The following is a 12,617-nucleotide window of genomic DNA, read 5'->3' on the forward strand; positions in this document are numbered from 1 at the left end:
CCTCGATAAAGGCTTCTCTGCCGCCCGGAGGCCACCCGCGCGCCCCGCTCGCTCATCCTGCCATCCGGCTGCGCCAAAATTCCCCACTCGCTGTTTCTCCTGAGCTCCAACGCAAAACCACAAGCAATGCAGCAAAGCACTCGCCTTCCCTTCCCTCCCCGTTCCCATCGCTCCTTGGAAGCTGCAGAGGCAGCGCCACTAGCTCAGTTGGGTCTTTCCAGGCCCCGCTGCCCAACATTGGCTGCCTCGGCAAGAGCAGCAGCAGCAACAGCAGCAATGCTGACCGGGCCTCGCGCGAGCCCAGGGATGCCCCTCTCCCGTTTTGGCCTCCCTGGCCGTGGAGCTCCGCCCTTCCGCTCGCCGCCGCCCCCCCCCCCCCGTCCCCTCCTCCGCGCATCTTTGCGCAGGCCTCGCCCTCTCCGAGCAGGGGCTGCCTTTCTGCGACTCGGGCGCCGCGTTGCGTCCCGCTCCTCTCCACGCGTCTCCGGCGCCCCTCCCCTCCGCTGCCGGTTCTGTCTCGGGTGGAAGCGAGGGGGTTGCTGCTGCTGCTGCTGCTGCTGCTGCCCGGCCGATAGCTCCCTTCTCCCGCTCGCTTAGCTTAGCCGAGCCGGGCAGAAAGACAACGTCGATTCCGGCCGCCCCAGCAGCGCCCAAGTTCCCTCGGGCACCTCCCCGCCGTGCGCCTTCGCCAAACCCGCTCGGAGATGGCCGAGAAGCTCAGCCGCCCCCGCCTCCTCTTCCTCCTCCTCCTCACCATCGCCGCCCTGAGTGAGAGAGGTAAGAAGGACCGGGGTGGGCGTCTTGTCCTCCCCCCCACCCCGGCTAACTGCTGCAGGGATCCCCTCGCCATCCCGCCTCGCCTGGCCCAAGGGACGCGGGCGGGGGGCGCCTCTTCAGCCCTTTGTGCTTCGTGCACATGTCGCGCCCGCTTATTCTTCTCACGTCCCGGGGCTTTGGGTGGACACGTCTGGAAGTGGGGGGCTTGTCTGGGTTGGGTTGCCTGCATCGTTGCGCATGATCTTTCCCCCTCCACAATAGAGGTGGGCGCATGATGCGGCCAGGCCTGGATTCTGAATGTGTAGAGACGCTGCTGCAAAGCCCCCAATCCCCTTCACCCAAAAGATAAAGCGAGGCACACACACACCCCGACCCCAACCCATCCCTCTGGGTTAGCTGGGCGGCTGCCGGCCTCCCTGCTCGGCGTGGCTTTGGCGCCGATGAAAGGACAGACCCCTCCACCCCCACCTCCATTGTGGCGAGTGGCTTGCTGTGCCAGGCTAGCATAAAGAGGCTTGGGGCGGGGGGAGGCACTGCAGATTTCATCAGGTTGCCAGCGTGGGTGAAATTTGGCAAGGTGCATCTTCTGTGCCTCCCGAAAAAGCACCCCTTAAACTGCGGGGGTTGGGGTGGGCGTGCCAAACCAGTGCAAACCATGGTGGTCAGAAATGCATCTAAACCCTGAACACGAACTGTATCCTGATCTGCTCCCCCCGACCCCTCCCCTTCCCTTTGGTGGATATGCCCGATTCCTATTACAGCCCTATAGTATTTTTCCTCTCATTTATAATATTGATGGTTTTTGGCCATGTGGAGTCTAGGTCATTGTGTTGCACTGTATGAGCATTCTTGGTGGAGAAAAATGCTGGAGAGGTCTCCAATATGAAACCCTCTTCCTGCTAGAGAACAATGGGAAGGAGCCGAGATGTCCTCATAGACCGGAGAGGGAGCAAGAAAATAAAATGTTTGTATTTCCCAGTCCAAAATGTGTTGGATTTGCAGATTTCAGGTGTAATTTCAGGAAAGGCAGTTTAGGATTTTTATTTCTCTGTGGAAGACATCTTTTACCACTCCCCCCCTCCTAGCAATTAGATTGTTCTGATTTACATGCTTAGGAGAATATTACATGTAATATCTAAAGTGGTACTATTTTATGGGATGGATGTGTATACTATCATGTGACAGGCCAGTATCGATGCACAAAATATCTGCAGTCTTGATGGAATCAGAGAACCGCAAAACATATCTTCTAATCCAGCCCCTTCAACATTTTTGCTTGCCCCTCTTGCTACCTAGCAAACAGTTTCACAGTATCATCTGGATTAATTCTGCAATTTTATGCAGTTACGCCAGTCTAGACCCATTGAAATAAGTAGACCGGTATAACTTTGCATAGAATTGCACTATTAAGTCAAGAACAGAGGTAATCAAGTTTCGACAATACAGAGGTAATCAAGTTTTGTGCCAAAGCAGAAGCGCCAACAGGACAAGATTGGTGGCAGAAATGGAAATATTTACATTGTGTATTAAATGGGGAATCATTGGTTTGGCACAGGGAAGGGAAATGACACTTGTGTAAAATCCAAAGATGATTTAAAAGTGAGCTTGTTAGAAATAGAAGTGATGGATTAAATCTGTCTATTTTAGAGCAGTGATTGAGAACCTTTTGCTCTCAGCATATCAAAAATTTGGAAAAATGCCTGACTTGACTTTGCTGGTGACTCTCTCTAAGTCTCTCTAATTCTAATTTCCTTTTGTCATTGCAGCAGTAAGTCTGTTCTGACCTTACAGACCAATTGGGGTTAACAGGAATATGAATTACACACATTACTAAATCCCCACGGTTGTCCCCCTTGGAACTTGCAGTGGTTGGGTACAGAGTAGGTACTGCTGCTCTTATGTTCTGAGATGAATTGATAAGTCTAAAATTTTGTTTCTAGCTAGCTAAATGATTTGTAGAGGTCATAAGAAGGATTTGCAAGGTGATGGCCTTCACAGAAAAAACATTCCCCAGTACCTAATATTATAAGGTAAACTGTCTCTGAACACAGAAGTTTCATTTAGCCACTCATTGAACTATCTCTAGTGAATGTATTATCAAAGACTTTCATGGCCGGAATCACTGGGGTGTTGTGTGGTTTCCAGGCTGTATGGCCGTGTTCTAGTAGCATTTTCTCCTGATGTTTTGCCTGCATCTGTGGCTGGCATCTTCAGAGGACGTCAGGAGAAAATGCTTCTAGAACACAGCCATATAGCCCGGAAACCACACAGCACCCCAGGATCTCTAGTGAGCTTGTCTAACCAGTTTCTAAAGCCATCCAAGCTGTCTCCACGTTGGGTCCCCAGTTCTGGATTGGGAAATATCTGGAGATTTTTAGGGTGGACCCTGAATAGTGGGGGGTTTGGGAAGGAGAGAGACTTTAAAGGGGCATAATGCCATCTTCTAAAGTGACAATTTTTGCTCCAGGTGCACTGTTTCTTGCAGGTCAGTTGTAATCCCAGGAGATCTCCAGCCATCACCTGGAGGTTGGCAGCTCTATCCCCACATCCAGTGGTAGCCAGTTATGTGTGGTGTAGATAAGTATTTTCCTTTTTGTCTGCCCTGCATTTATGGCCGGTCAGTTTCAGGATGAATTATTTCTTGCCCCTGCCAACCTCTATCATGACGCCCTCCTCTCCAGCACCAAATCAAAACCAACCAATGCTTCAGCTTTTCCATGCAGTAAATGCTGCAGCCTTGAGCATTTCATTGAGGATTTGAAAACCTCTGATGATTTTTGTTACTGTGTAATGTGTGAAACCTCTCTCTTAATTGTTCAGAACGCTGGCCGTGGAAGAGAAATCCTCTGTACACGTTTTTTCACTTTAGCAAGCTCTGTGATGAGCCAGTTGCTCTGGGAGCAGAAGTTCAATGGACCTTCTTTTGCCTCTGCAACATAGACCCACTTAAGAATTGACCAGTACATGATTTCTTCATAAAACACAACTTCCCAATACTTCTATAGAGCCAGAATATACACACTTGGAACCAGAGGTGTATCGAGGGAAAATGGTGCCCGGAGACAACACCTTCTAGGGGCGCGCCCCCACGCCCAGAGGCGTGACTCAATAGCATGGCCCCGCCCCTGAGCCCCACCCCCAGCCACCTTTCAGGCTGGCTTTTGAAAGCTGGAGCTTTTGAAAGCACGGAGGCTGGTGGGCGGGGCCCCCTGCATCCCTGAAGGCTGGCTCCTGCCCTCCCCAGGGCCTTCAGGCAGGCCAGGAGGGGGCAGGGCATCATGACGGGCAGCTCCCCCATGTGACCAAAAGGCGTGCATGCTGGGACATCGGTATCCCAATGTCCCTAGGGCAGTACGCCCCTTCTTGGAACTTCAGATGTTCATAACTCTTGCCCCCTGTTCCCTTTCTGCAATAGAAGCTTGGCCCTCTGGCAGAGTGCTTGACATGGTAAAGTGTGTATGTGGAGAGGCGGAAGTAAGAGATATTAATGTCATATAGTATGTTCATGACAGAAGCATGACACACACAGTTACATCACACAGTTTCTTCGCCATTGTGGTGCAGTTGTTAAGAACTGGTGGACTCTAATCTGGAGAACCAGGTTTAATTCCCCACTCCTCTACATGAAGCCTGCTGGATGACCTTGTCACAGTTGGGTGTCACACTGCTGGGTGTTACAGTTCTCTCCAAACTCTCTCAGCCCACCTACCTCACAAGGTGTCTGTTGTGAGGAACGGAAAGGAGTTTGTAAATCCCTTTGAGTCTCCTGGGAGAGAATAGTGGGATATAAATCCAAATTATTATTCTTCCTCCTCTTCATCACATTAACATATGGATAAAAATATGACAGTTTGTCCTCAGTGTGATGATGTAGTGTGTGTTCTGCTATGTCCCCTGGGTACAGCTGTGGTGTCTCACAGGCAGTTCTTGGGAGCATTGTGGTTTGAGTGGCAGAATGTTGCTCTGTTTGTTGGGGAAGGCCAGTAGGAAGTTGTAAATGTGTCTCTTCCAGATTGTGTGTTAGGTCCACTTCATGCTAGGCTTTCATTGTGTGGAGGTGCTTTTGAGAATGTGAGCCAGCCTATTGGTTCCTTGTGTTATTTTAACTTCAGGAGCAATCCTATTTGGCACCCTTTCCCACCAATTGCTGTTAAAAAAAACAGGTACTCAACATGTAAAGTTGGTTGGCAGGTTTGCACATATTCCTCACTCTTCTTCCATCTTGTTGGAGCTGATCTGTACACCTTTATTTTAAAAAGTATTCAATTTTTGCTTGGTTTTAAAATAGCCAATCATTACAAAACAAAAATCTATAAAATAAAATAAATACAATAATTATTAAATAATAAATGACCGCTGCCTTTTGAATAATCATAACTGAATGATTCATGGCTAAACGAGTGTGATTGGTGTCCACTGATAAAGTACTTCATGTAGACACTGAATGTTATGAAACTAATTTCCGTGATGATTAGTCCATGTTCACTCACACCTGACATCACTTTAATTTTCCTTAATTTTCTCTGAAACCTACAACACAAAAGCTACAAGCACAAAAGCCCTGAATTGTCCTCTGGTTTGCCCAACAGCTGCTGATATTCAGTGGCATCCTGTCTCTGGCTGTGGAGGTTCGATTGAGCTTTTTTGGTTAAGAACAACTGATGGATCCACCCTGCTGAGATCTGTGTAGTCCCCTTTGAAGCCACTAGAGCATTTTGTGCCTAGTGATCGCTTCCCCCACCTTATCAGAGTGCAGCAGTATGCAAAATTATTTTGGAATCATGTCAAATTGGATTTTAAAAGGCTAAAGCAGAGCATATAAACGCATCTTGCTCTCCAACCACAAACAACACTGGTAGCGCCATTCGGTGCATGGAATTATATCCTTTTATAATTCTCAGCGCTCTCTGTGTTGGATCCGATCCACTTTTTCACAGGGGTATGTGAGGAGAGGTCCCCTTCGATCACTTAAAAGGCTGTGCTGGCTGGGCATCATGGGACCTACATTGACAGCAGCCACATGAAATGGGAGCAGGTTGGGAAAAAGGGAAGTCGGGGAGAATGAGTGGGAAAATGGACTGGATCCAGTCTTATGTGTGTTGATGAGAATTCTGATGAGTCTTCTAGGATTAAACTCTTAAGCCAGAAACTTGTACTATGAGGGAAGGATAATCTGGAGGTGGGAACGGGATAATCTTTCCCCCCTGTCCCTCTTCTGCCTCTGGCTAGTTTAAAAAAAATGTTTTTCCTCCATTTGGGCTCTGAGATGGGGAGACCCATCTACTAAGGAAAAACAGCATTTTAAGGAAATAATTGGTTCCTCCAGGATGGGTTACATTCTTCTCCATGGTTCTAGTTTTCAGATCCTCTAAATTCCCATTCATTGGTAAGCCTGAGTTTCAAAACCTCTTTTTGCAAGTATATTACTCTGCTTGTTAGGCTTTGCTGTTATATGCACCCCAGAATACTTCTAGCAGTTGTGATGATGGATTGTATTAGTGGTGGATGGAAAAAAATATACAGTGTGGTCCCAAGCAGAGTTAAGCTCTTCTAAACCCATTAACATCAATAAATTTGGAAGGGTATAATTCAGTTCAGTATTTCACTGGTAATCTCTTGGTTCGTTTCTTGGGACCCTTGGCACAACTCAGAACCTCCTTGTTCCAAATATAACATTTGGAAATAACATTTTTATACTCAATGTCTCTTAAAAGAAATATCTGCCCCATGCTGCCATCTCTCTCCCCCCACCTTCTATGCCTTTAACACAGCCTGACATAGAGAAATCAAATTGGCAAAGCCATTTTCAGTGGTCTTGCTTTGGGTTGTCGACTCTCTTGAAATTCTTTCTAACGTTTGATTTGACCCCATTGTTAATATCTGAACAAAATTCGAGATAACTGATTGGAGGTAACTTAATTATCATCCTGCACCTCATTCCAGGTTTGCATTTGGTTTGTTTTCAATTACTACTCGATTTTTGAACTCTGGATTTTAAGATTGACATATTTGTGTTTATCAACTGTATGTGTTGATTGTTCTCCTTGTACTTTGGAAGATGGTTTGCTCTTTACTCTGCATTAAGCCCTACTGCATCTACAGTCCTTCACATACCACTGAATGGCAGTGCCACTCTTGGCCTTCTGATGTGGACCTCAGCCAGTGGATCAAGGGGGCTGTTGGTTTGTTGTATCCCTGCCAAGATGTGAAATAGCCTTGTTCAAGCATATTTCTAAGCTGCCTTGAAGACCTAAACAGTGGGAAGGTAGGCTGTACAACTCTGAATTGAAACAAAATAAGAGGGTTTGTTCTTTAATAAACAGTTTTCGGATTGTTGACCTCAACTGCTTGGCTTGAACTGGTGCTGTATGACAGCAGACGCTGTGTGTCCCACTTATCTTAATTCCTAAATAATTATTTCTCTTCTGCTGAGGGCAAAAGGACAAGTTGTTGCTTTCCTTAATTGAGGCTTAAAGCAACCGAAACTCACACAGTTCACAGCAGGGGGCTGAACTGTTCTTTGTGCACACTGGAGGCACTGAGTTGGTTCCAATCCATGTTTCTCATCTGGGTGTCTCTGTTGTATTTATAGTGTGTGTGTGTGACTTGCTTGAATTACAGGTTCCAAGATGACGGTGAGAATCAGGATATATATAGAACACTTCACCTCTGATCTGGCCTGAGGTTAAAAATCAGTGCTTTGAAAAATCAGACTCAAGATAAGGTTGGATAAATATACAGAAATTCAACCTTGCAAACAACTGTGCAGAACATACTGCTCTAGAAAAAAAACATTTTACTATCCTGCCTGTCAGGCCAATACATTTAATTTAATTTAATTTGTTTATTTTTCAATTTGTATCCCGCCCTCCCCCGCAGGGCTCAGGGCGGCGGACAATAAAAACAACCATAAAAACAGTAATGCAATAAAACCAACAATAGCAGCAACAGATGGCAAACCCTTTCTCCTTCCGTACCCACAGGAGGCCAATGATGGTAATATTCAAGTCAATATTCAGGTCAATATTCAAGTCAATATATGTCTCTATTGGTAATTTCTACGAGGAAGGAACTCTCGCATTTGTACATTTTTCTTGCCTGGTCACTTGGAAACTGTTCTTGCATGGTATGGATGTTCAGGTGAGTGGTTATTTCGTGCTTGCAGTGGGCATTTTATAAGTCTGTGTTTATAAAGCCCATGCGGTGTAGTGGAAGAGTGCTGGTCTTGAAAACCTTCATTCAAATCTTGGCTGTGCCTTGAAGTTCATCAGTTATCTTGGAGCAAATCACTCTCCTATTATCCTACCTTATAGGGTTGTTCTGAAAATCAGTTTGAACCCCAGTTCAGATGAGGGGTTGCAGTGTCGTCTTTGATTACTTTAGCTATGAGACTTACCTGGTCCCATAAAATTATAACTGAGACAATATATCACGTTCAGTGTGTATGTTTCTCTGTGCACATATACTCTATAGGGAAATAAATTAGCATCCTAAGATTCTTTCTCAAAAGGTTCTAGTCCTCTTCAATGCCAAAATTAGAAATGTGCAGGCAGCTTCTGCTAAAGGCTCAGAAGCTTGGGGTGGGTGGGAAGGAGGGAGGTGTTCTGAGAAAACCCGAAGAAAGATTTCAAAGCCATCTGTAGTTTGCTTTTTTAGAAGCAGGTTGAATTATACAACCCAAATCTACATGTAAATGAAGAAGAAGAAGAAGAGGAGGAGGAGGGGGAGGAGGAGGAGTTTGGATTTATATCCCCCCTTTCTCTCCTGTAGGAGACTCAAAGGGGCTTACAATCTTCTTGCCCCCTCACAACAAACACCCTGTGAGGTGGGTGGGGCTGAGAGAGCTCCGAAAAGCTGTGACTAGCCCAAGGTCACCCAGCTGGTGTGTGTGGGAGTACACAGGCTAATCTGAATTAACCCTAAGCCTCCACAACTCAAGCAGCAGAGCTGGGAATCAAACCTGGTTCCTCCAGATCAGAGTGCACCTGCTCTTAGCCACTGTTCTTAGCCACTACGCCACTACTGCTCCTCAGCGGCAACTCCTCCTCAGTTCCCAGAGGCAGCCCAAGTCATTTTTGGGGCAGAATTTGGGTTTGATGTGTAACTGACACTGTTGTTTCTTTTACAGACAGTTGTACACAGCCTTGGTTGTGCTCCCCCTTCACCTCTCCCAGCTGATTGGGAAAGGTGTGTGCAGGGCAACTGGCCTTTTTGGTGGAAGATACCTACACAGTTTCATTGTAAAGATGTGGCCCTAGCTATGTGTGGTTTACATTAAAACATGGAGAATGGGTACATGTTCGTAGCTGAGAAACTATTCTGTCCTGCTTGCAGGTGATGGCCCCTGCAGGGCAAGGATTAACTTGACTAAATCAGAGTTTCAGTGGGCTCAGCAAGGATTAAAATAGCCAACTGTGGTTAGTGCTAACCATGGTTAAATATTAAAAATGTATCACTTTTGAGTCGTAGCATTAAAAATAGGTGTGGGGGTTAAGTCCTTTTTCTTGGAGCTTTTAATGGTTGTGTAGTACAACCTTTTTGAGCCTCAGGACACACTTAGAATTCTGACACATAGCGGTGGGCACGGCCACAGGAGGTGGAGTCATCCACAAAATGGCTTCTGTAGTTTATCTTCAGTCACACAGTGAAGATCTGTGTAAATTAACTTGTTTGAAAATATCTTCAATGGCCATCTGAAGCTTGACAGACGCCCCACCCACTTTCTGAAAACATTTGGTGAGCACCAGGAAAGGTGTTGGCGAGTGCCACGTCATCCTTGGGCACCATGTTGGGGATCCTAGGTATAGTCGGGGGCCTTTCAGCTGCATCTGCACAAATTCTTCCACCGCATCTAGTTGCTCTGATCAAATACAAACGTGCCAGCAAGAATTTCACTTAGTTTCTGTAACTGGGTGACAAATTTTAAAAAGTGAGGACAGATCGAATTATCTGTGTTCATGACTGTGATCAATTTTAAAATATGCTTTTATGCTTCTGAATTTTATTGGCTGGTTTTGAATGGTTTTAGTGGTGTTTGAATTCATTAGGCTGCATCCCACCAATTTTTCTCTGAGTGAAAAGAGGAAGAGGGGACTTCATTTTCCTATCAAAAAAGCTATGCTGGGGATCATGGGACTTGCATGGATGAATGACATGTGAAATGGGGTGTATTCTGAAGTTCTACTAACTTTTCGGATACATAGCCTTTCAGATAGAGTATGCTACACATACATGGCACTGGGATCCAACCAGATTCTCTGCTGGTGGAAAAGGGATATGTGGGGTGGCTTTGACCATGCAAAAGAGTATGCTGTGGATTATGGGACCTGCATAGGCAAAACACATATATGATGGAAGTTGTAGTGAGGAAGGGAAGTAGGTGACAATGAATGAAAAAAGCTGACAGTGAATCCCACTATTGCCTCTCTGGAGTATAATTTTCAGGAATGTCACTCTTTAAAAAAACTCCCAGGTATGATGAGTTTTAGTTGGTTAATATATCTCAGTATATCTTGCATCCTTTGTCTTAATTTCTGATCTTTTGACCTGAGTAGACCAAATAAAAGGAACACTGCTTATTTCTTCCATATGAGAGTGTCCAGGATCAGGGCTGCCTCCCATCACTCCCCAGGATTCTCCATCCCCCTTCCTTATCCAGATGGTTGCCCAAGGACCACGGGATGACCTGCAACTGGCAATCCCACCTCTGAACACACCAGAACTTCCTGGAAGCCAGAAGCCAGGACAGAGGCTACAGGGAACTGGCTGAATTGCCTGGGCAGCAGGAGCAGGCCTCAGCTGTTCCACTGGGAAGGGTGGGGCTAGCACAGCCCTATTCCACTGCAATCTACAGGCCTCAGCATTTCCACAGAGTGTGGCGGGGCCAGCACAGCCCAGAACAGGCTGCTGTTAGGAAGGAGTTCCTGTAGCCCTGACAGGCCAATCCTGACCAGCACGGCTTCACAGTTAGCCCACCAACCACTAGTAGGCTGGAATAGGGAGCCCCAAGGGGGAAGGAATCCTTTTGGGAAGGATAAAAGGAACATAGTGGAGGAGGCCAGGGGAGAAGGAAAGAGAGTGTTAAGAAGTGTGCAAAAGCCATAAATGTCTGCCTACTGGAAATGGCTGACCTCCATGTGCTTTTTTTGCTCCATGGGGAATTCCCCAGGGCACTGGATTATCCTGCAAGGTGGTAGGGCGGGGAGATGCTCATAGAGTGTAAAGAAATTGTGAGCTGTCCATTGCTGAATGCCTTAAAAATACATCATGTACATACCTAAGCAGTCTGAAATGATAGATAAAACAGTCTTCAGGGTGAAAGCAGGCCATAAAGTGCCAAAAAGTGATAAAGCCGTTTGTCCTGGGTATAAATGAATGTTTTAGCCTGGTGCTTAATGGCAAGTTGGCCTCATAGGGGAGAGGCTTATTGGAGTTTACCCCATAGAGAAGCGACTAACACACTGATTAAAAAGGTAAAAAGTAAATGTTTATTAGGCATTACATTTAGGATGGGGAAGAGGGAAAAAATAGCATGGCTACCACCTCGCTAGCTAGAAAGCATCTCTGCAACTAACTTCTGAGAATAACTTGGCACAGTTATTTTTGTAATCTTTTTAATAAGGTTAGCAATGATAATCCCAATGTTGAGCCCTCTTTGCCTAAAGACATTCCTAGATGGCCACCCATATCAGAGGACGAAATCAGATTATTAATTGGAAATCTTAAATCCAACAAAGCTCCGGGCCCTGATGGGGTGCCGGCAGAAATTTACAAATCATTTCCCAACTGGTGGTCATCTCTGTTAGCTACTTTATTCTCTTCGGTGAATGACTCTGGCCTAGTTCCTGCAATCTGGACCAATGCTACCATCATACCTCTGTTTAAAAAGGGTGATTGTAGTCTCCCCTCTAATTATAGACCAATCAGCCTCCTGCCTGTCTCAGATAAACTGTACGCCAAATTTTTACTTAACCATCTCTTTAAGTGGATTTCGATTAAAAAACCTATCGAAATAGAGCAGATTGGCTTTTTGAAAGGAAAGACCACCCTGGACCATTGTATGATGCTGAGAAGAAGCAGACATAAGAGTATCATTCTAAGGACTGACAAAAGGTGACACAAAAGCACAGAGGGCTCACTAACCTTACAGCCCTCTCTAACTGACCACTGCTGGGTCTTCATCTCCATTTCTTTGCACGTTAGACATTGCTTCATGCAACCAGGCTTTCCAAAGGTGAAGTGCTACCATCTCGAAAGCCCTGACTTTGGTGCCAGCTGCCTCAATCCCTTAGGCAGGAGGCAGAGAGACTAGGGATTCCGAAGGGGGATCCTGACCTGCAGTCTTATTGATACTTGTGAGGCTGATTCTTCCTGAACTTTTCCTAGAGAGAAAAACTAGATTTGGCTCAATGTCTTGCGAAAGACATCCTTTGGGGAAGTAGCTACTGGGCACAAAGTAACATGCTGGCAACATCACCCATGTTGAGGACCCAGCTGCTTACAAAAGGGGAAGTCTGCCCGTTTAATTTTTCTTGTGGTACTCTGTGTATTGTGTTCACATTTAATTACGCTAGTATATTTTGCAAAAGGGTAATTTGCTGTTTGTATTGTACATAATAGTAAATCATGCAGTAAAGAGGAGACTTTTGGTGTTGAAATCATCTATAATATTTTACAAAATGTGTAGTGTTGTGTGCCACCCCCTCCCTTCCCAAATCCGAACAAGGATACAGCAGGGAAGGAGGGAATAGAAGATTAGGTATGCAGTGGATTCAGTATGTATTTGCCTGGATTGGGATCAAAGGTGCAGTGAGTCCCCTAGTAAAGTGCCTGGCCTGTGG

The 12,617-nt window shown here is 45.9% G+C and overlaps 1 protein-coding gene across 5 annotated transcripts in view; it reads left to right on the forward strand.

The window, feature by feature from the left end:
* Positions 1–403: 403 nt before the first annotated feature.
* Positions 404–12,617, forward strand: part of CD99L2 (CD99 molecule like 2) — a 68,303-nt gene continuing 56,089 nt past the window's right edge. For 3 of the 5 annotated variants that reach the window (XM_048513946.1, XM_048513947.1, XM_048513950.1), the window contains exon 1: positions 404–777. In XM_048513946.1, the coding sequence (XP_048369903.1) occupies positions 705–777 (73 nt within the window). In that variant the 5' untranslated portion in view covers positions 404–704. The remainder of the gene's footprint in view (positions 778–12,617) is intronic. The other 2 variants (XM_048513951.1, XM_048513948.1) reach the window with 2 other exon arrangements.

This window comes from Sphaerodactylus townsendi, linkage group LG13 (genome assembly GCF_021028975.2).
Source record: "Sphaerodactylus townsendi isolate TG3544 linkage group LG13, MPM_Stown_v2.3, whole genome shotgun sequence".
Classification (NCBI taxonomy): domain Eukaryota; kingdom Metazoa; phylum Chordata; class Lepidosauria; order Squamata; family Sphaerodactylidae; genus Sphaerodactylus; species Sphaerodactylus townsendi.